The following is a 23,354-nucleotide window of genomic DNA, read 5'->3' as shown; positions in this document are numbered from 1 at the left end:
AAAATGTTTCTAAATCAAATGGTATTTTTTCTTTCTATAGTAGACTAGCGTATATTTTCTAGAGTAGAAAAAAGAGATTCTGTTCAGTCTGAAGTTGGTTGTGAGAGAATTAGGACTCTAAAAAATTGATAGATTTGAGAAAGATTGAATCAAGAAGAATCTAATTTTTGTGAAAACGCATTTGATTCTAGATAATAATTTTCCAGAGTTGTATATTCAAAGGACGATAGTTTCTCGGGGACTGCTTGTCGATATAATGAAAACTGATTCTCCGTCATTAGACTATTGTATGAAGCTTCTACATTGTGGTCCAAATGCATTTACACATTTTATTGATATATTGATCACGACAGGGCAAAATGATATTGTGGATATGCTTTTAAACATTAGTTTAGAAATCTACCTGTACAAAGTGGCGTCTCGAAATCTTAGACAAAGGCGGGGCTGTCGAGATGGAGGGAAAGTTTTCAGAAGATAGCTCAAGAATCGCCTGTTCAAAGGGTATAAGCACTACAATCACCTTTGAAATTATACCCCATTTGTGTGATTATCGGTGACTATGATGTCCTCTTTACCGAAAAGCTCACGCTACCTAGTTACCGACTCTTTCATATCTTGTAGACTACGGAACATATCAAGAAGTGAATTCCATAGAGTGATCAGATCAAATTGTAGTTTTTTGGTGCAAACATTGTCAATGGAGATTTGAACCTGGCACAACTTGTCCGTAGCTACAACACTACGTATGGCAAAGCTGATAATATTTCTAGCCTTTTGGACAAGAGGCAACAATTCAGCAGTACATTAATGTTACCCCACCCCATAATCAAATTTAGAGTATGTGTGAAGCACGAAACATGTGTCCATCCTGTACCTACTTGGGATGCAGCATCCTTTACGGCCCGAACTACATTTGCTCCATTATCAGTTACTACAGCAACAACCTTTTCCTTGATCCCCCCAATTTTCAATTTTCATAAGGTGAGCCATAGTAGCATCATATATATATATATATATATATATATATATATATATATATATATATATATATATATATATATATATATATATATATATATATATATATATATATATATATATATATATATATATATATATATATATATATATATATATATATATATATATATATATATATATATATATATATATATATATATATATATATATATATATATATATATATATATAATTTCTTAGACCACACTGCTTTTCCATTAAAAACAAAAAAGAATTTTAAACAAAGAAAAACGGGTTTTAATTTTCTATAAAGCAATGAAATACAAAACAATTAATAATGCACAAAAGCTCCGAATATTAACGAACTGCAGCTAAGCTTGCAACCAAACGAATCCATTCAATTTATAATTCATAAACTGGTTGATGAACTTGTGAAATTTAATGTGGAGCTATGAACCAGGGGTTTAGTTGAACTTTTATTTTTTTTATATAAGTATAAATATATTCTTCATTTCTGATAGATTACAATTTATATACTGTGACGAGGAGAGTTGAATTATTATATAAATTTAGTAAACGAAAAATTTTATTTGATATATTTACATTTATACATTTGGAGGAGCCGACTCGAATCATTATAGACATTCAGTGCATGGTAGTGTTTATTTAATATTTGAGTTCTGTTTTCTTATTTATTTATATTTTTTCTTTTGTTTTTTTCTTTCTCTTTATGTGTTTAGTATGTTTTTTTTTATGTAAGTTAAGTTTATTTATTTATTTTTTTTTTTTTCCGTTGAGAAAGGCTCCTGGATGTGGGGCCGAAATATTCGGAGCTTTTGTGCATAATTAACTGTTTTGTATTTCACTGCTTTATAGAAAATTAAAACCCGTTTTTCTTTGTTTAAAATTCTTTTTTGTTTATATATATATATATATATATATATATATATATATATATATATATATATATATATATATATATATATATATATATATATATATATATATATATATATATATATATATATATATATATATATATATATATATATATATATATATATATATATATATATATATATATATATATATATATATATATATATATATATATATATATATATATATATATATATATATATATATATATATATATATATATATATATATATAGTATATATATATGTATTTATACATATATATACATGTATAGTTACAATTTAGCTAGATTACCTTATCTTAATTTATCAGCGACATATAGCTCCTTTTCCTAGACAGAATTTTTTAGATTGAGAAAATTCACCCCATCTGATCGGCTAGTTTAGCTTTGGTATAATTCATAATCCGAACTTTTTATCATAACATAATTTTGTTGTGAACTTTTCATTCTCAGTAATAATTTACACGTATCTGACTCGGGAGCCGGAAGTGAATTCTTGCGTCAAAGATGGCAGGGTATGATGTAAGATAAGGATAAATGAAATCAATTATAGATGAAAGAATTCAAACCTGCAAAGAATCTTGAAGATGTATGCTGAAAATTTTCAGAAGTTTCATGTGATGGATTTTACGCGGATGCAATTTACGCCTGAGAAGTATAAATGTATATTATTATTTTTATACTTAAACATAAATAACTGGTGATAAAAATCCCGTAAGCCAGCAGCTGGTAAAATTTTACGTCTTCCATCCTTCAATCTCACAGAACCACTATGAGATTTATTGCAGAGTAAATGGATTGCATTATTTTGTAGAATTGGATTCACTAGTGATGGAAACGTCCCTAAGCATACCCCAAAAAAAAAAGAAAAAATATAAAATGTACAGATGTATTATAGAGACATACAACAACCTTAAAATCCGATGCGGGACAAAGTATTTGAGTTTTCTAAAAATTATGATGTTTCGTGATAAAATTGCTGACACGTTCCCAACATGTTTCCTAAATGAAAAATTTTCATCAAGTGTAATATCTAAATACTTGACACAAGACTTCCTTTCAATCTCGCCATAATTGTATTTTAACCGGGAAATCCGTTGATAATATGTCGCTGTTCTCGAGAATATACTAAATTACTCTTAGCCGCTTGAAGCTGTAGTTTATTTACGCGCATCCAAGTTGAAACTCTGTCTAATGATTGTTTGCTTAATTCAAGTAATCCTTTCTCAGAGCTCGCAAGAAAACAAGCGACGTATCATCAGCAAATAACGGTACTGTCACTTCTTGTGGATCATGGAATAATTCACTGAAATTGTTTTGATATTAGACATAGTTTGACTTAGGTCATTTACAAAAATTAAGAATTATAGCGGTCGAATAACAGAGCTCCGTAGAACTTCACATGCAATAGGAAACCTTGACGAACGGTGAGTCAATATGAACATACTGTAGCCGTCTTTCTAAGAATGCACGTAGAAAATTAAACCCAGGGCCTCTTATGCCATAAAACTCAGACTTTATAGATTTAACTAGATCATGATCCACTGTGTTGAAATGTTTATTTATATAAAAAATAAAAAAAATTTGAGATTAAAGAAAATTAAAAATTTGAGATTAAATATATAAAATTTGAGTTAAAGAAAAACCACAAAACCTCTTTTTACTAAATCCTCGTTCAAGTCAAACCTTATTCAACTCAACCACCTTGTAACTCAGCCCACACACATTTCAACCATTATTCAACTCAACTCTCGTGGGTTTTTAAATTTTAATTTCTGTTTGTTAATCAGACCATGCCGGACAATCTGGCTCCCTCAAGGTGGTTTCAGGCACCATACTCTTTTCCCACTCTGCACCTATAAACACTCTTTCGTAACAGATGATTTGAAATAAAAAAAAAAAAAAAAAAAAAAAAAAAACAACAACTTATTATTCTTATTAAACGGACATGGTGTTTCAGGAGTCATTTTTAAGGAATTGGGACAAAAAGTCACAACTTTAGCGGAAAGAGAAGTCATGAGTAGGGGTAACCCCTTTCATATACGTAATAATTCCTGTCCGTTTAAGTTTTGACGTTGCTCCTTACTTTCAGTTGAAGAAACTTTTTTTTAGTTTGATTAGTTATCGCTTTAAATAACACTGGGATATCCGGCTCACCCCTCAATGTAAAATTCCTTCACCCACAGCAAAATTCCACCATGAAAAGTTGTTTTCACGTAAAAATACCCCCCTCTCTTTCCAGGAAAATTTCCGTAAGAATATAGAAGGACATTCATTCTAGCTGAAAATTGCACCCAGAAAATGTCTTGCAGATGATCTCGGGTGAAAATTTTTTCATAGCCGACTTTTATTTGAAAACGACTTTAAATTCTGATTGTTTTTAAAATCATGCCGGTAATCCCCCCCCCCCCTCTGTGAAAAAGTTTCCCAGCAAAAAGGCAGTAAAAGGGTATTTTCCAGCAAAGGTTTTTTTGGGGAGGGGAGTGGTACAAAAGAAAATTTAAAAACGCATCAAAAATGTGAAACTGATATCTACATCGAGTTGTGGGAATATTTCTGGTCTACGCTGTTATTATGAAAGTAAAGAATAACACTAGACCCCAAAATAAGCAGAATTTAATCCGTTCAGAAGGAGGATTGTCGCTTTCTCATCCACACCTCAACCTCAAGGTCACAAAAACTTTGAAGCGTGCTCATTGGATCAGAAATTGAGAGTTCTAGCCCTTTTTTCAAATCCCAGAGGGATTGAAGACCAACCAGCCGCATGGGGGTTGTATTTTCCGGGGGAGAGGGGTTCCGTGGGGGCTATTTCTTGGGGGGGGATTTCTCAAAGGGGTTAATACCGGCCACCAAAAAAGGCCAAGAAAAGATTTAAAAAAAATACTAATATCTTTAGATGCGTCAAACGAGGCATGTTCAATGCCGGTAAAAACCGAAAAAGAACAGAAACGTCTAACAATAAGAAACAAGGAATTGCAACTAATCAAGTGAAGAAGAGAAGGTGAAAATCAGAATTGTCCGTCATTAAAACTAAGAGTAGTTAAAGTCTAACCTGTATTAGGCTGGACTCTTATTACCTGGATGGGGTTGGATTAGCTTAAATACATTTTGTTTGCATTTTTGTGCAGGAGGTGGAAGGGGGTCAATTATTTTTGGTTTTTCTTTTAAAAAAAAATTGTTTCTAGTTTTCTTATCTCTTTTTGCATTATTCTTGGTATTCCATAATCGAAATCCCGCATAGACAGTCTCAAGCATGACTCATTATATACTCATGCATACAAATATTATGCTACTACGGGGAGGAAACCCATAGTAAATAAATTAGCATAGTAAAAGGGTATTTTCCAGCAAAGGTTTTTTTTGGGGAGGAGAGTGATACAAAAGAAAATTTAAAAACGCATCAAAAATGTGAAATTTTTGAGAAAGAGATTTCGAAGAGAAAATTTTGAAAAAGAGATTTTTCAGCCTGAAAACGCCCACAGAACCAGACCAAGCCTAGAAGAATTATCCATTGATAAGAATCCTGTGCAAATTATTGTGTCGTTTATTTCAATACAGTAGCCCTTTTATGAAATTAACTTTGAAATCATTGAACATCCATTGAAAAGCAATGCGAAACCAGAAGAATGGAATAACAAGAATAATGCAAAAAGAGATAAAAAAAACAAAAACAGTATTTTTTTAAAAGAAAAACCAAAAATAATCGGGCCCCCCCCCCTCCCGCATAAAAAAGCAAACAAAATGTATTTTAGCTAATCCAACCCCATCCAGGTAATAAGAGTCCAGCCTAATAGAGGTTATATTTTAATTACTCTTAGTTTTAATGACAAACAATTCTGATTTTCACATTCTCTTCTTCACTTGATTAGTTGCAATTCCTTGTTTCTTATTGTTAGACGTTTCTCTTCTTTTTTGGTTTTTACCGGCATTGAACATGCCTCGTTTGACGCGTCTAAAGATGAGAAGACTCATTTCTTGGAGTCAATACTAAGTATTCCTGATTGATAGGCATATATCATGAACCTTGTTTTTCTTCTTATATTATGTAATGCTGATGCAAAACACAGTGAAAAAGTAATATTAACGACTAATTTACAAGCTATTTTTATAGAAGTCGCCTTTCCTTTAGGCAAGACAAACACAAAATATTTGCTACAAATCCAAATGTTACTATAAAATGTAAACTTCTTTGAAAATCGAAACTAGTTTTTTACAAAACAGAATAATTCTTACCAAACAAAAATAATTCTTACAATATACAAAATAGTTTTGTATGTAATAAATATAAGGTAATTTCCTATAAGATATAAAATGATTCTTTTAAAATGTGATATAGTTCTTATATACAGCAATAATTCTTTCAAAATTCTATATAGTTCTTACAAAACAAAAATGATTCTTAAAAATACAAATAGTTCTTACAAAATTCAATAAACAAAACCAAAAATTAAAAATATTTATAAACAAAAATATTCAATAAACAAAAATTAAAAATATTTCCAACAAATGCAAAATAATTCTTGTTAATACAAAACAGGATAGTTTTTATAAAATAAAAAATTATACTTACAAAATTCAATTTAGTTCTTACAAACTACAACTCTTGTTCATTCTTTCGATCTTCACTTCTAATGGGACACTGGGATATCAACAAGTGTTTTTAAGGGACAATTTGAAAGAAAATTGCTGGATCCACGCGCTTTTGTAATAAACACAACACCATATTTACAAATTTTTTTTTTTCAGAAAACTGCATCTTCGTATACAAGTGTCAATAAAAGAAAGAACTGCAAAAGCGTCAGTATCATTTAATTATGAACAGCGTTCCACCAAATATGTCTTTTAATGCGACACCTGTAAGCTGTCAAGTGATTCAATGTATGTCTGGCGGCCTGGTTTTTAAGGGTATAAAGCTAGGATACATGGAAGGAGACATTGAGCCTGAAAACGTACAGGTCGTTCTTTTTTAATGTGATGGCCCAATCTTCTTACGACCTCCTGTAAAGCTTGGCATTGTGGATACAATAAAATTGGAAAAAAGGCATCAATTTAAAAATATGGTTATAGAATTTTTATCAGACCAGCCGGACTTTTCTATGAAAATGGATATCCTAGATTTAGGATTCGAAAAAGTCTTAGCTCACGAAGAAACTCTTTGTTTGAATTCAAAAAATATGCTAATGCATAGCATTGACGTTGAGGTGCTCTCCTTAGGTTCATTCTATATTCATTGCAATCAATGGGCATTTACTGCCCAAGCAATTGCAGATCTAAAAGTATTGATTCACCTGATGATGCGTGGAATTTTCTAGTTGCCTATGGATCTCATTTTGTTCCTTGAAGAGCCGTCTACCATTTTGGAAGCCTCCATCTTGTACACAATGTAGAAGTGTATGAAGAGGTCAAACAGGAAATAAAAAGGTCAGTGTATGGCAAAACAAAATCAAAACTAAAAGGAAAGCTAGACCTAATGATTTCTTTGGAAGGAGGAGTCGGAAGAGTAAGTAATAAAAAAAACTTCCAAAATTGAAGACAAGGTCATACCCCGTTCAGAAAGACAATTGTTTTCCGTTTGGAATAACATGACCAAAGAAAGCTTCATAAACCAAGTTGACAGTTTCCCTGGAAATGGCAAAATTATTTCCCGCGGATCTCCAAATGAAGAATTAGTGCCAGTCTGGGAGATTGTTCAGGAAGAGTTTCCTGATGCAGCAAAATTTCTGAAGATAGACTGGCTGAGGACTGCTCTTTCTCAATTAACATAAATCTTAGAATTGAAGAAACAAATTAGAGATGGCTTTCAAGAATATCGTCGCAGATCCACAAAAAAATTAGAGGAAAGGATGAAGAACGCCAACCTTATGTGATTATCTAAACCACGTCATCTAGGATTACTGACCGCTACAATAGAATAGTCGATTTGCCGCTGACTTTCTTTTGAGATTCTTTACAGTGGACTAATTAAATCCTTGACTACATATCTAACAGAAGGTGATAATAAGGATATAAGAAGTGAACGGATCCGAATATTTTTGGGTATTTTTCTTGAGATGCCAATTGATGAGCTACAGGTTAAGCAGCCCATTAGTGGTGATGATCTGGCTTTACTTGTACAAAAATTCATTGGATGTATCAACCAAACTGAGAACTTCCCAATTTGGCTGATATCACTAACAGGTTTGTTGTTTTCCATATTTTAGATCATCTCTCTCTCTCTCTCTCTCTCTTTCTGTCTCTCTCGCTCTCTCTCTCTGTCTCTCTCTCTCTCTCTCTCTCTCTCTCCCTCTCCCTCTCCCTCTCTTTCTTTTCTTCTTCTCTGTCTCTCTTTCAAAACTACAATTAATAATTTCGGATTCCAATTGCAGTTGGTGGCGCTTGCTCCATTATGTCAATTCTGAAGCTCTTCAATAACCGACTAATCAAATGCATCCTTGTACGTACAACACCCTGTATCCCTTGGCCCAAGAAGTTTAGAAGCTTCAAAGATATTCAAATAAAAGCTGATCCGTTACAGCCAATGAAATGCATTGAAAGGTAACATTTTCTATTGAACTAGTATGTCCAAAACATAAAAATTATACACTTAGGTTCACACTCGTCTTGTCCCTAAGGTGAGGGGGACGGAGAAGATGGACTACAAGGGGTTGTCACCCTTGCCCCCCCTCTTCTCTGCCTTGCCCTGCCCCCGTCCCCCTCTTCTCTACGCCCATGGCTGCAGATTATTTGTCAAAACACAAACAAAACTGTATAAATGACAATTAAATTAGCAACCTGAAAGTGTCTCTCTTTTGAAGCCTTTGTTTTTGAAGTCTTGTTTGAACTAACCCTATGAGAGGATAAGCGACTTTTTTGCAATAAATCCGGCCGCCACAGCCTGGTTTCTTACAAGCTCCGCAAGAGAAGAGCAAAGCGAGAGATCAGAAAGGCACTACGTAACCACCTGCGGAAGAAATGCGAAGACTGCGAAGCACTGTTCAAGAAGGGAAACAGCGGAATAGTTTTCAGAATGGTACGAGAGTTAAGCCGAAAAAAAGAGCTGCAAACTTTAGTGATCCTGGACAGAGACAGAAATAAGATTAGCGACTCAAAGATTAAACTAGAAAGATGGAAAGAATACTTTAACGATAACCTGAATCCCCTAGTAGCAGTGGATCCTGAAATACTAACCCGCTTTCCCATACCCGACCAAGAACTCTGTCCCACCACCAACTCAAGTCAGAAACCGAGTCAGCATTAAAGTCGCGGAAGCAAGGAAAAGCCCCTTGTCCAGACGGAGTCACCACTGAACTCCTTAACGTGGGATCGGATGATTCAACGGATCTGTACCATGTCATTGAATCTCTTAAACCGGCCACGTACCCCGTCAGTGGTGCAAGACTGCCATTGTATCTATTCACAAAAAGGGATCGAAGAAAGAGTGCAGAAACTACCGTCCAATCAGCCTCACGAGCCACCAGTCACGCGTCCTGACAAAAGTCCTACTCCGACGCATACAAGCAATAACTGCCTTTGCAGTTGGAGAATATCAGGCCGGCTTTCGCCCTGGGATATCAACAATCGATCAGATATTTGTCGTTCGACAACTCATGGAACGATATATTGAATTCAACCAAGATCTCTATCAACTACTCGCTGATTTCCATCAGGCATTTGACGTGATATGGCGCAAAGAACACTGGTATATCCTCCTTCAATACGGGATCCATTTTGATGTAGTCCAAATAATCAAGTTTGTACGACCAGTTCCAAAGCCAAGAAATAACCACTGATGGGTTGTCTTTATAGTTCACAACTTTGTCAGAAGTTCTCCAGGGTTGCATCTTATCATCACATCTCTTCAAACTCTTTCTAAATGCCGTTCTGTCACTGATGCAGTCGGAATATGGCCCAACAATAGGAGGGCTGCTAATAGACAATCTTGCCTACGCTGATGATATTGATGTGCTGGCCATCTCTACACAAGAACTGCATGCACAAGCTAATAAACTCTACAATACCATAAAACCGTTAAGGATGGAGATCAATATCAGCAAGACCAAAGTCATAGTAACTGCGAGACGGGAACTAGACAACCCACCCATTATCACCATAGCCGGGAGACAGGTTTAAACGGTTGAAAATTTCCTTTACCTTGGTAGTCAAGTCTCCTCAAATAATTCCCATAGCTCTGACGTGAAACATCAACTTGCACATGCTAGTTCTAGCTTCTGACGACTAGCCAACCTCTGGAAAAGTTGTCACCTATCCAACAAACTCAAGTTGTGGCTATTCAACAGCTTAGTAATCCCCATAGTCATTAATGGATGCGAAAGATGGACCCTGAAAACCAAAGACGAGAGAAAACTACTAACTTTTGAGATGAGATGCATCCGGCGCATTGCTAGAATCAAATACACTGAACGAATCACAAATGTGGAAGTACGTCAAAGGCTCCAGTCAACTGAAACCATTCTTAGTAAAATCAAGAAAAAAGTGCGCTGATTCGACCATGTCAAGCGAATGGAGCCGATCCACTTCCCGAAAATCACCCGATTAAATGAAATGATTTACGATGCGTGTTTTTTAAGTAAGGTCCGTTTGAGCATAAGTACATGTTCCAAGATTATATTGGAAAGATTATTTAACAGCATAGTTTCCAAATTTGTTGTGACATTTATCATACCTCTCAACTAACTTTAAGGTAAACTCTGTATAAAGATGTGCCGCCTGTTCCGTTAACCAAGAACTCACTTCCGTTTTTACGTCGTCATCATCATTGCAACGGTTGCCCCTGAGGTGTTACTTGAGGTGGATAAATGGATGGTAATCGTTCGGCACAAGATCAGGACTGTCTGGTGTGCGGTATAAATCTTCCTAGCCATTACTATACAACAAATTGCAGGCCTGACAAGCAGTGTGATGTCTTGTATTGTCATGAAGGAGGACGATTCCCTTTGTCAGAGCATGTCATTTTTTTATTTTTTTTATCGCTCTACGGAGCTTTCCGAGGGTTGGGCAGTAGGCTTTTGCATTGTTAGTGGTTCCTAGTTTCATGATGTCGACCAAAAAAAAACACCATGCCTATTCCAAAACACCGACATTACAAAGATGGTACACATTTTTTGTAGGGGGAGGGGTATCCATTTTTTCTTTTCTTTCTTTAGTGTATGAACTTTAACTAGAACTGATACTTCGGTTTCCCAAGGCGAGATAATAACAATTTTAGCAGTCTCTGTTCAATAATCCGATTAATACTCAGTACTCCATTTAATATGTTCAATACTAGGATATCTATGTAATGATTCCCCAAGGCAAGGTAACGCGTCTTATAGGACGAAATGAAAAAGGGCTTTTGGCCATTTTTGATAGATAGACAAGACTCAAACAACTCAACAATGAATTTAAAACAGTAAAAGCAAATAAAACGTAAAATACCCAGTGCAAGACCGGCAAAACCCGGAGAGAAATAATTTATCAAAACGATGTTTTTTAATAAAAGAACTTAACCCTATTTGGGCTTTTATTCGTTCAACATCAAATCGAGGAAATCAAAAGGAAAAAAGTTTGAAGGGCTTCACGATGCTTCAGCTTGGTTCAATAAGTCACAAGTTTTAAATGCAGGACATAAAATTAGAACGTGTGATTACCTATTTCCTGACTAATTCCCAGTCAGAAAATTTTATGCATCAATGTTGCATTTTTTTCTGCCCTGAAGTTCTCAGTGATTAAATTATTAATTTCTAATTTAATTCATGAATTTATGAAATTTTTAATTAGATAATTAATTGATTTTTCCATAATTATGAAACTCGTATTATGCATGGGTCCGTAGGGCCCGACGCGTGGAACTGTGTTCCAGAGAGCATTAGGGTAAGTGAGTACCTACGAGCTGTAAGAAGTCACTGAGCAACTATCTGTTAGGTAACAGCTGTGTTTATTTCTTCTTTTTTTTTTTAATAAGTTAGTGATAGATTGGTTATCTCCTTTCGGATTTTACTCGACTAATTTTTCGTCGTTAGCTACTAATTAGTTAAATTTTTAATGAGTTAATACTATCTAACTACCTCCCTACAAGTTATTTTTGTATTTTTCTTTAGGGGGTTATTAGCAGTTAGTTAATTTGGTATTTTGTTTGTAACAAAACTGGATTGACCCAATTGATTAGGAGCAGTATTTCAAAAGCTGTTGCCAATAAATTGTTGAAGCAAGATTTTTCTTTAAGAAAAAGTTATCCGTAGCGTTTGAGGAAAAGAGACAGACAGAGTAGTTTGGACGGATATAAGAGCGACAAACCTGAACACAGCGCACAGTATCCTCGTGACCAACCATCGTCACCTTACAAGCTATTCCAGACCATTGTAAATTAACTGAGAGATCCCAAACCTTGATTGTTCGATCAGTTGATCCACTAATCAGCCTATTATCAAGTAAGTGAAGACACCTGACTGTACCAGAGTGACCACAAAGCGTAATAACAAACCAGGGACTATTTGTACGCATGTCCCACACCTACAACGAATCAATTTGAAAATGTCGCAAAAGGAACATTTCTGATGAAAAATAAAATAGAGAGAAGTATACAATTACAATATAATTAATTAAAGTATTTACATTGCATATAATATAAATTATAATATTAAAAAATATTGTCGATAAATTATTATACATTACACAATTATCATGCATTAAAGTATTGTATTATTATAAATTAGTTCTTCTAATTTACATAACGACACATATATCGTATATGTCGTACACTACTGTTACTAAAATCACTACAGCACCAAGCCATCTAAGGCCAGCACAGCTGTAGACGCTCCTCCTCCATCCTAATCTATTCAAAGCTTCCCTTTATCACTCTCCCAAGAAGTTCCAATTTACTTTAGATCCTTTTTTACGACCTCATCTTTTCCCTTTCTCCTATCCTTTCTTTCGGTTACCCATAGATAGAAGGTCAAAAAGGACGATCTTTGGCAATCTGTCATCCTTTATCCGCAAAACGTGTTCTATCTATATCAATCTTTCTCTCATTATAGCTTCAGAAAGCGGGATAGGACAACATATTTTGTAAAGCTTGCTGTTTGAAATACATGAAATACGGGGAGTCAAAGGGGTACCCAAAACTATCCGTAGGAAATTCCTCTAGAAAATATATAGCGAATCCTCCTCCGTCTTCCGACGCGCCCACGTTTCAGTAGCCCCTGTCATTACAGTAGCTTCCCATATTCTAATCTTAGTTCGCAGACTATCTTCCAAACTCTTTTCAACTGTAAAAAAATACCCTGGGCCTTGGCTAATCTACTTTAGCATCTTCATTGCATTCGCCATCTTTACTAACAATACTACCCAGGTAAACAAAGCTATCCATTTAATTAATCTTCTTGTCACCAACACCACCCCTTCGTCTTCATTTATTCCTACTCCAAGCGATTTGATCTTCTTAACATTAATCTTCAAACCTATTATTGCACCCTGAACTCTCAAAACCTCAGAAAAGTCATTTATTTTACTAGCATTCTCATCTAGACATTCAAATTATCTGCATAATCAAAGTCTAGGAGAGTTTTACCTTCCCATTTGGTTCATGTTCTCTCAAAGCCTTTGCTGTGTTCCTCAGGACAAAGTCCATCAAAATGATTTATATAAATATGGATAGAACGCTATCCTGCTTAACTCTAAAATCATTACGAAACGAGCTACTAGCTCCATTTTCTACCTTAACCGGTGCAGCATTGTTCTGGTACATTTTACTAGCATTTCCATCTAGAACATTCATAAATCATCAGCATAATCAAAGTCATAGGAGAGTTTCGCTTTTCCGTTTGATTCCATGATCTCCAATAGCCTTTGCCATATCTCTCAGGACAAAGTTCATATAAATAGGGGTAGCACATAGCCCTGCTTAACTCCTTATTCGATATGAACCCAGTTGCTAACCTCATTTCCTACCCTAGCCACAGCAATATTGTTCTCTTACATAGCACTAGTCAGTTAAATGTGTTTATCTGATATGCCATAAGGATAGGACCTTCACTAATGCTCTTCTATCAGTTGAATCAAGCGCTTGGTCGACATATCGTCCACCCTTTCTAAAACTACGCTGTTCTTCTTTTAAATCTTTATCTACAACTTCTCTAAGTATAACCGTGCTAATTAATATTGTTTTTATGGAAACCAAACTAAAATTATTATGTGTACAATGTATACATTATATGTAAACTATTATTAATCACAATTAAAGAAAATATAATAAGGATGACAAACATCAATAAATTGACATAATATATGAAACACACGCTATTTTTAATAGCCAAGGAATGTGTATAAATATCCGGCATTTTTACATATTCTTTCAGTTTATTGATTGTGGCTTTTTGCACTTTTATTTTATATTTTTTATAGATATATGTAGAAATATCCGGTCTTCTATATAATATTTCAGCTTATTAATTGTGGTTTTTCCGTGGCAAAAAGGCAAAAAGTGGCAAGGGAGGGGCAAGAGGGCGAAATTTCAGTGATGCAGAGAAACGTTAACAAATAAGAGATATGCTACAAAAAATGTACAATAAAGTATCACCAATCAGCACAATGTCAATCAGTTTTGGCTTGTATTTTATAAAACAAAATAAAAACATCTTATATAGGCTAAAAAAATATGTCGTTATATATACCGTTAAATTTTCCGTCTTATATATATAACGTTAAAATTTCCTATCGCTAATATCAAACTAGGGAAAGAGCACAGTTACATGAACCCTTAACGTTTACTTTGTTGATTGAATATTTATAGATGGCAATATTCAATATTTATGTGTCCAAATTGGCCTGTCACAAGGCATCGAGGAGAGGCAACCCTGTAGGTGAATGCCGTTAAATTTCCCATCTTATATACACCGTTAAAATTTCCTAACGCTAATATCAAACTAGGGAAAGAGCACAGTTACATGAACCCTTAACGTTGACATTGTTGATTGAATATTTATAGATGGCAATATTCAATATTTATGTGTCCAAATTGGCCTGTCACAAGGCATCGAGGAGAGGCAACCCTGTAGGTGAATGCCGTTAAATTTCCCATCTTATATACACCGTTAAAATTTCCTAACGCTAATATCAAACTAGGGAAAGAGCACAGTTACATGAACCCTTAACGTTTACTTTGTTGATTGAATATTTATAGATGACAATATTCAATATTTACGTGTCCAAATTGGCCTGTCACAAGGCATCTAAGAGAGGCAACCCTGTAGGTGAATGCCGTTAAATTTCCCATCTTATATACACCGTTAAAATTTCCTAACGCTAATATCAAACTAGGGAAAGAGCACAGTTACATGAACCCTTAACGTTTACTTTGTTGATTGAATATTTATAGATGGCAATATTCAATATTTATGTGTCCAAATTGGCCTGTCACAAGGCATCGAGGAGAGGCAACCCTGTAGGTGAATGCCGTTAAATTTCCCATCTTATATACACCGTTAAAATTTCCTAACCCTAATATCAAACTAGGGAAAGAGCACAGTTACATGAACCCTTAACGTTTACTTTGTTGATTGAATATTTATAGATGACAATATTCAATATTTACGTGTCCAAATTGGCCTGTCACAAGGCATCTAAGAGAGGCAACCCTGTAGGTGAATGCCGTTAAATTTTCCATCTTATATACACCGTTAAAATTTCCTAACACTAATGTCAAACTAGGGAAAGAGCACAGTTGCATGAACCCTTAACGTTGACATTGTTGATTGAATATTTATAGATGGCAATATTCAATATTTATGTGTCCAAAGTGGCCTGTCACAAGGGGTCGAGGAGAGGCAACCCTGGAGGTGAATGCCGTTAAATTTTCCATCTTATATACGCCGTTAAAATATCTTAACGCTAATATCAAACTAGGGAAAGAGCACAGTTACATGAACCCTTAACGTTTACTTTGTTGATTGAATATTTATAGATGGCAATATTCAATATTTATGAGTCCAAATTGGCCTGTCACAAGGGGTCGAGGAGAGGCAACCCTGGAGGTGAATGCCGTTAAATTTTCCATCTTATATACGCCGTTAAAATTTACTAACGCTAATATCAAGATAGGGAAAGAGCACAGTTACATGAACCCTTAATGTTTACTTTGTTGATTGAATATTTATAGATGGCAATATTCAATATTTATGTGTCCAAATTGGCCTGTCACAAGGGGTCGAGGAGAGGCAACCCTGGAGGTGAATGCCGTTAAATTTTCCATCTTATATACGCCGTTAAAATTTCTTAACGCTAATATCAAACTAGGGAAAGAGCACAGTAACATGAACCCTTAACGTTTACTTTGTTGATTGAATATTTATAGATGGCAATATTCAATATTTATGAGTCCAAATTGGCTTGTCACAAGGGGTCGAGGAGAGGCAACCCTGGTGGTGAATGCCGTTAAATTTTCTATCTTATATACGCCGTTAAAATTTCCTAACGCTAATATCAAACTAGGGAAAGAGCACAGTTACATGAACCCTTAATGTTTACTTTGTTGATTGAATATTTATAGATGGCAATATTCAATATTTATGTGTCCAAATTGGCCTGTCACAAGGGGTCGAGGAGAGGCAACCCTGGAGGTGAATATATGCAAGAACTGACATGACTTTGAACTGTTCCATAAACCTCAGGTGGTTTATTGACGACTAATTATTACCAGTAGACAAAGAAGGGTCTTTGGTTTTTCTTGAAAATGGTAAACTCACAGTTATTGTTTAAGATACTGTTAGTAATTTAGATAAAGCTTAATGTTGCATCCACAATTTTGCATTACAAACTTTTGAGCATTAATGTTGTACATTATCTCGTTTTATGCTTATCTTATTAGTCTTATCGAATTATCTTTTCGTCCATGTGACGACTAAAAATCACATCCGGGACATTTCCAAACTTTTGAAATAATTGTCAAGAAACAATATCTAGGTTAATCTAAACAAGGCAATCAGCAGGGCAATATGTTTCGAATTGTGCATTATGTGTTAAAGAATATTACTGTCTTATATTATGTGGCTTTCCAGCCACTGCTGGCTGGAAAGCCACACGTGGTTTTTTCTATCGTCACTGTTACGCCTAGAAGTCATATCTTATATTTTCACATACCTGAAGTAATTTTTCAAAAACTATTTACTATGCTTTTCTCAAAGGGAAAATCGGCAGCATAATGTACACATTGAAAATCGAACTGTAATTGAACATACTTTGTACTTATCATCTTTTCTTTTAGAACAGCTTAACAAACGGTTTTGGCAATTATTTCAGCAGTTTGAAAATGTCAGCTACGTCCTTTAGGCGTAACACTGACAGTATGTTCAATCCCATTTTAATCCTCGTGACCTGCATTACCCTTCTCATCGTCTCTAAAAATGGCTTGGCTACCTGTTTTTGGCAATTATCTCGGAAATATGAAAATATCAGATACGGCCTTTGGGCGTCATAGCTACAAATTATATTATAAGTACTATTATTTTCTTAAATTACTCATATTAATTATATCGTTATTATACTTATTTATATTATATTATTTTATAATATATAATTACATTATTACAAATTATATACTATAAAAAAAGAGAGAAGAAAAGCAAAAACCAAGTTTTATAACAACAACAAAAATACTGGAAGCAGCAAAAAATGGTATTTCAAGAAGACAGCGGCTTCCCTTCTTCAGCAATATTATGGAAAGTCCCCGGCCCCCTATCCCTTTCCCCCCCCCCCAAAAAAAATCAGATTTTGTTCACATATTCTCAGCCACAATAGGATTGATTTAGACCAGAAAAAAAGAGAATCAAATAAATAAAAAACAAACAAAAACAAACAATGTGGATATCAAAATTAAACGAAATTCAAATTTGAAAAATTAAAAAACTATCAACGCGGAATAAAATACACGAAAAAAAAGATAAGAAAATCCAGAACAATAAACCAAAATCAAAAAAGTCAGCCATTCACTCAAAATCTAACGACTAACGAAGTTCTCCATTAGAATCAAGAAAAGTGATTCTTTTCCTCGCTTTAGTTTTTTGTGGTGGCAGGTCAATGTGGCTTACGAAACCATAAATTATTCTTACAACTTAGAAACAAACAGCTTTCTAAATTACAATCGTACCTTCAAATATTTGATATTTACAAATCGAGAGCTTAAGTACTGAACAGGGGTTATCAAGAAAAGAGGGGGGGGGGAATATATAATACATTAAACCAAATATATTTTTTGAAGAAAAACCCAACAAGGGAAAGAACTACTACTTTTGACTACCCTTATACCCTTGACTACCCCTATACCCTTACTTGACTCTCCGGCATCAAGGAAAATCAGTTAAAACCAACAAAAATCCAGCAAAGAGCCAATCTATCATCAAATCGATTCCATTTGGTGGTATTTTATATGAATCCTTTTTTTGGCTCTTAGAGTACACCCTCAATTAGTTTTATATTCTTGAAAATATCATCCCTTAATAAACCTAAAAGTCCAATTTTTTTATATTTAAAAAAAATAACGCTCCTCTCAACACAACAAGTGCTACGGTTTTCTAGTATTTGGAAAACTATAATGCTTCACTGAAAAGAAAACTTGAAACTTCCCCTTCCTCAATGATTTTTTTGGCAAATTCTTCGCTTATTTTTTTTTCTTTATTTAGGATACCAGGTTGCTGTAATTCTTTAAGATATTTATTGGCCTAATATACACTTTTGTGGTCTCCTCGGCTCAAGCTAGATGACTTCAAATCAAGCGCTAGATACAAAAGGAAAAGAGAGACAGTTAAGGAGAAGAGACGTACCCGAATAGTTTTGTCATGAGATACACTAACAATACGAGATCCATCAAACTGAATGCAAGTAATAGCCTGAGTGTGTCCTTCAAAAGTACGAACGTGACAATATCCTCGTCTCCAATTTCTATGTAATTTATACCTTTCAACAAATACCTACAAGGAAAGAGTTTTATCTGACGATGTTATTGACAACTTGTAGGCAATTCTAACTTGTATTACGGACGTACGTAGGAAGAGAATATGGCCAAGCATCTTCCTCCGAAATGTCACGATCTGTTTCAAATTGTTTCCACGTTTTATGCCCTTTTTTAGAGTTGGCCTATTTTTAGAAGCCTTGTTCTCCCCCCCTAGAAAAAAAACGTCTGTGTACGTTTGCTTCATGTTGCAGTCGATTAATGAGCGCGACTTCATTGAAACTTTAAATCACTGCACATAAGTTATTAAAATTACTTCAAGGCTTTGGCTTGCACCTAGCAATTTGTTTTCTGTTTTAATTTCCTATAATTGATTCTATTCAATAATGAATATATTACCAAAAGCTTTCTTTAATTTAGTTACGTAATTGTTTGTTTAACTTGAAAGCAAGATGTAAATATCAAAATATAGCAAAAGCAGACCTAACCTCCCTCCCAAAAAATTATTCATTTGGACTGTTTAATTCTATTTTCTTCATATAAGTTTATTGTGTAAATAAATTTGGACTGTGTAAGTAAATAACAAATACTTATTACTAACCAATTTAGGTTTCTATTTTTTACTTTTATAACTTTAGTATCCAACTATTAAGGGATGGTTGATTTCAAATATAATATTAACGTTTACGTTAAGAATCAATTTGATCGGCTCCATCCAAACTATTTCGTTATGGTGGTACTTTTTGCAACTCTTATCATTTCCTAAGCCGCGTTTTCAGGCTCAGCGGGTTCGAACACGGGTTGTTCTAGTCTAGTTTCAAGTTTTTCGTCTAGTTTTTTCTATTCTTAGCGGGTTCGAAGCTTCAACCCCGTGTTTGATGCACTGCTGCACAACACTTGATGCACTAGACGCGAACAACCCGTGTTTAAAGACGGGTTGTTCACGGATCAACAGGTTCGAACACTGGTTGTTCTCGTCTAGTGCATTAAGCGTTGTGCATCAGTGCATCTAGTGTATCAAACACGGGTTTGAAGCTTCGAACCTGCTGAAACTAGACAAAACTAGACGAAAAACTAGAAACTTGAAACTAGACGAGAACAACCCGTTTTCGAACCCGCTGAGCCTGAAAACGCGGCTCTATATGTTTCGATCGGCGTGGTTTATTGGTCAAAAGCAAAACATAGGGCGGACCAAAGCCAACCAATGTAATTCATTCTTGTTTAGCATCTAGGTTTTGACAACTACGGTATACGGAGATTTTACTGCGATGTATTGAGCCGACGGCTTTCTGACAATATTTTGAAATGAGGTTGAAGAACGAAAGAAATAACGGCTGGGGAGTTTTTGGCACCTGGTATTTTTTTTCAGGTTTAGCTGTAAATCTGAAAGGCTTGTTTTATAGTCAAATTACCAGTTTTACCAAATTATCAAATTACCAATTACCAAAGAACAATCCTGGATACGCCCTTGCGAATGATATGTGGTTGTTCTTGATTTTAGCGTCAAACTCATACTTCAGAAGCAGAAACCTAAGATGGCAAGAAACTGGTTAGAAAAGATTGCAACACTCATTTGTTTCCAACTATTCTTGAAACTAACTAACGATTTACTCTTTAAGAAGAGTTTTATTCATAGCTCATATCTTAGTTTTAACAGCAATAACGCAAGACATATACAACAAAGCAAATGTAATATATCAGCAAGATACATAATCTTATTGTAGGCTAGTTTACCTCTTTTGGTTTCGCTAAGCGTAGAAAGTAATGCTATTTTTTGGTAGATAAAAAAAAAGAATATCAAATGATTTTTTGTAACTAGCTTTTTCCAGGTCCACCGTTATAGATGAAGCTGGAGGCACTCAGGCAATGTTCAGGCAGGAGGGGGTGGTGACAGACACCTTAAATAGTGCATTACAAGGCACATTAAAAAAATACCAAAAAAAATAATTGTTTGGCTATGCTGATTCCAAAAATATCTATTTCTTTAATTTTGAAGTTAATAATCGAAAGCTACGAGCACGAGCAAATTCGCCGAATTAAAAAAAACGGGGATAACCCCCCCCCTCCAAAAGGCAAGCGATACTCACGAAAACCTAACCATCAAATTCAACATATCAGAGAACCCTATTAGTGCCGGATCCAGGGGGCGAGGGGGCGCCCCCCCCCCTAGCGTAGTCTATTGTAGTGTAATTTACTTAATTAACTCAAGTTTGCGTTAATTAAACTTGCTAATAACGCAATTTTATCGGATCAACCTATTTTGCGCCCCCCCCTCAAAATTTTTTTTTGGATCAACCTCTTTTGCGCCCCCCCCCCTAAAAAATCCTGAAACCACCCCTTAACCCTAGTATATAGATTCTCTATACTAGGGTATAAAGAAATTCGGGTACTTTTTGCCCCAAAGAGGACAAAATTAATATTGATAAAATATTATGATATAGGCAATCGCTTTAAGATCATCTATAAACTATACAGGCAATCGACTTAGGATCATCTATAAGTCATATATTGATATTCCCAGTTTTAGAGGAATGTTATATAGTGGTACATTAGTACCTAGAAAGTCACGCAGTCCTAAAAGAGGGGGAGGGGTGCCAGACAGCTCACACAATGTATTTTAGCACTCTCCATTAGTCTCTAGCTAAATATGGAGTGAGGTCTAGGGAGAAGGGTTAGGAATTAAACAATAATCTCTTCAGTTCAACTGGAAGAAAAGATTAAACCGGTTGGATAAAAGATCTTTTTCTTCAAGGTACAATTTTCTTGTGAGTATTGGTGATTGTTTGGATTTTATTAAAAAGTTTTTGACTATTTAAAAAATAAAAACTGAAATTTGTGATTTTAGCTGAATATTTCAGCTACCTGACCAGGTTTTACCTGGTCCCACCCAAAATGTCCACCCCCTTTACACTCAACCTCTAATTTGTATCCTCCCCAATGGACAAAGTGTAACATTTTTTACTCCAGCTGATATTCAAAGGAGCTCAACTCAAACATGTGTAACTACAAGTCATATCCCTAGCTCTGTCCCTCATAGTTATGTTTTACCTCCCACTTATCCTAACTACACCATCCCAACAACAACAACAAATCCCAAAAACAAGCTCAATGAAGAGTACTATCCAGCTTTACCCTCTTATGACAGTGATGAAGAGCACAGAACAGTCGGAAATCCATTGGAAATATAAGGAATTACTGTGCATGAAAATGGATTAGTATTACCAAGACTAGGGCAGAATCCCAACATTGGCACAAAAAGGAGAGACTTGTCCCCAACAAATATTCTGTGCTCAATGAAGAGTGCTATGCAGCTTTACCCTCTTATGACAGTGATGAAGAGCTCAGAACAGCTGGAAATCCATTAGAAATATAAGAAATTGCTGTGCATGAAAATAGATTAGTATTACCATGACTAGGGCAGAATCCCAACATTGGCACAAAAAGGAAAGACTTGTCCCCAGAAAGTGAAATAGGTCCAGCTGCAAAGTGTAAGCAAAGGAAATCTGCAACACCTCAAGCAAATTACATCAACAAAGGTACACAGAGCATCATCCCAGAACATGAACATTATAAAGTGTTATTAGAAATTATCATAGAGGAAAGTGGAAAAAAACTTCCCTCCTGATAATGAAATTGCAAAATCAATCCAAACAATATTGAAGAATTCCAAATTTGAGCTTGAAGTTAAGAAAGAAAGAAGGAACATGCTTTTATATCTACAAAGTGAAGATGAGGCTGAAAAGATTTTATCTACCAGCACACTCTGCAACATCACCATAAAGACAAAAAGAATTCAACCTATAGTAAGAGGAATAATTAAAGGTATCGCTCTTAACTTATCCATAGAGGAAATCAAGGAGAGCTTACAAACCCCAACAACTGTGAAAAATAATATAAGACAGAAAAGATACAATAAGGAATCTAAAAAACTTGAAGATAGCCTTGCAGTATTAATTATTTTTGAGGGTAGGACCCTACCACCAAATATCTGGTGCTTTGGAAGAAAAAAGGAGGTATACCAATAATATCGAAGAGTCCTCCAGTGTCACAAGTGCCAGAAATATGGACACACTCAAAAACAATGTAGAGCTAAAGAGTCAATATGTTTGAGGTGCTCAGAGAGACACCCGTCAAACCAGTGCCCACATAAAACAGTAAACCCTGAAATCAGACCAAAAGCATACATGTGTGCCAATTGTGGTGGAAGTCACTCATCAACATCCAATTGGTGCCCAGGCAGCAAAACCAAGGAATCCTCCAAGTAGCTGAAAAATATCAAATTGGGTTCCGTATGGCACAGGTAGCTTATAAAAGATATGCTGATGTGCTAAACAAGAGGAGGCTAGATCAAAATCAGATGAATCATACCCCACAAAGCCAGATCACTGACAGACTTGTAAAATCATCCAAAACAGAAGCAGCTGAAAAGTTAGTAATTGGCCTATTATGCAGCCCAGATCTTATGAATTTATCAAGCCTAAGCCTACCAGTTCGTATTGAAAAGCTCTGTAA

The 23,354-nt window shown here is 35.0% G+C and overlaps 1 protein-coding gene across 1 annotated transcript; it reads right to left on the bottom strand.

The window, feature by feature from the left end:
• Positions 1-10,198: 10,198 nt before the first annotated feature.
• LOC148950349 (uncharacterized) lies at positions 10,199-21,797 on the bottom strand. Its single transcript, XM_089091844.1, has 4 exons — positions 21,705-21,797; positions 18,715-18,861; positions 12,161-12,409; positions 10,199-10,240 (listed from the first exon to the last, which is right to left on the bottom strand). The coding sequence occupies exons 1-4, from the start codon at positions 21,795-21,797 to the stop codon at positions 10,199-10,201; spliced, it is 531 nt and encodes a 176-aa protein (XP_088947970.1).
• Positions 21,798-23,354: the final 1,557 nt, after the last annotated feature.

The sequence above is a fragment of the Artemia sp. Qi Xiang Cuo genome, chromosome 7 (genome assembly GCF_049724085.1).
Source record: "Artemia sp. Qi Xiang Cuo chromosome 7, ASM4972408v1, whole genome shotgun sequence".
Classification (NCBI taxonomy): Eukaryota; Metazoa; Arthropoda; class Branchiopoda; order Anostraca; family Artemiidae; genus Artemia; species Artemia sp. Qi Xiang Cuo.
This window is presented reverse-complemented; position numbering and strand designations above follow the sequence as displayed.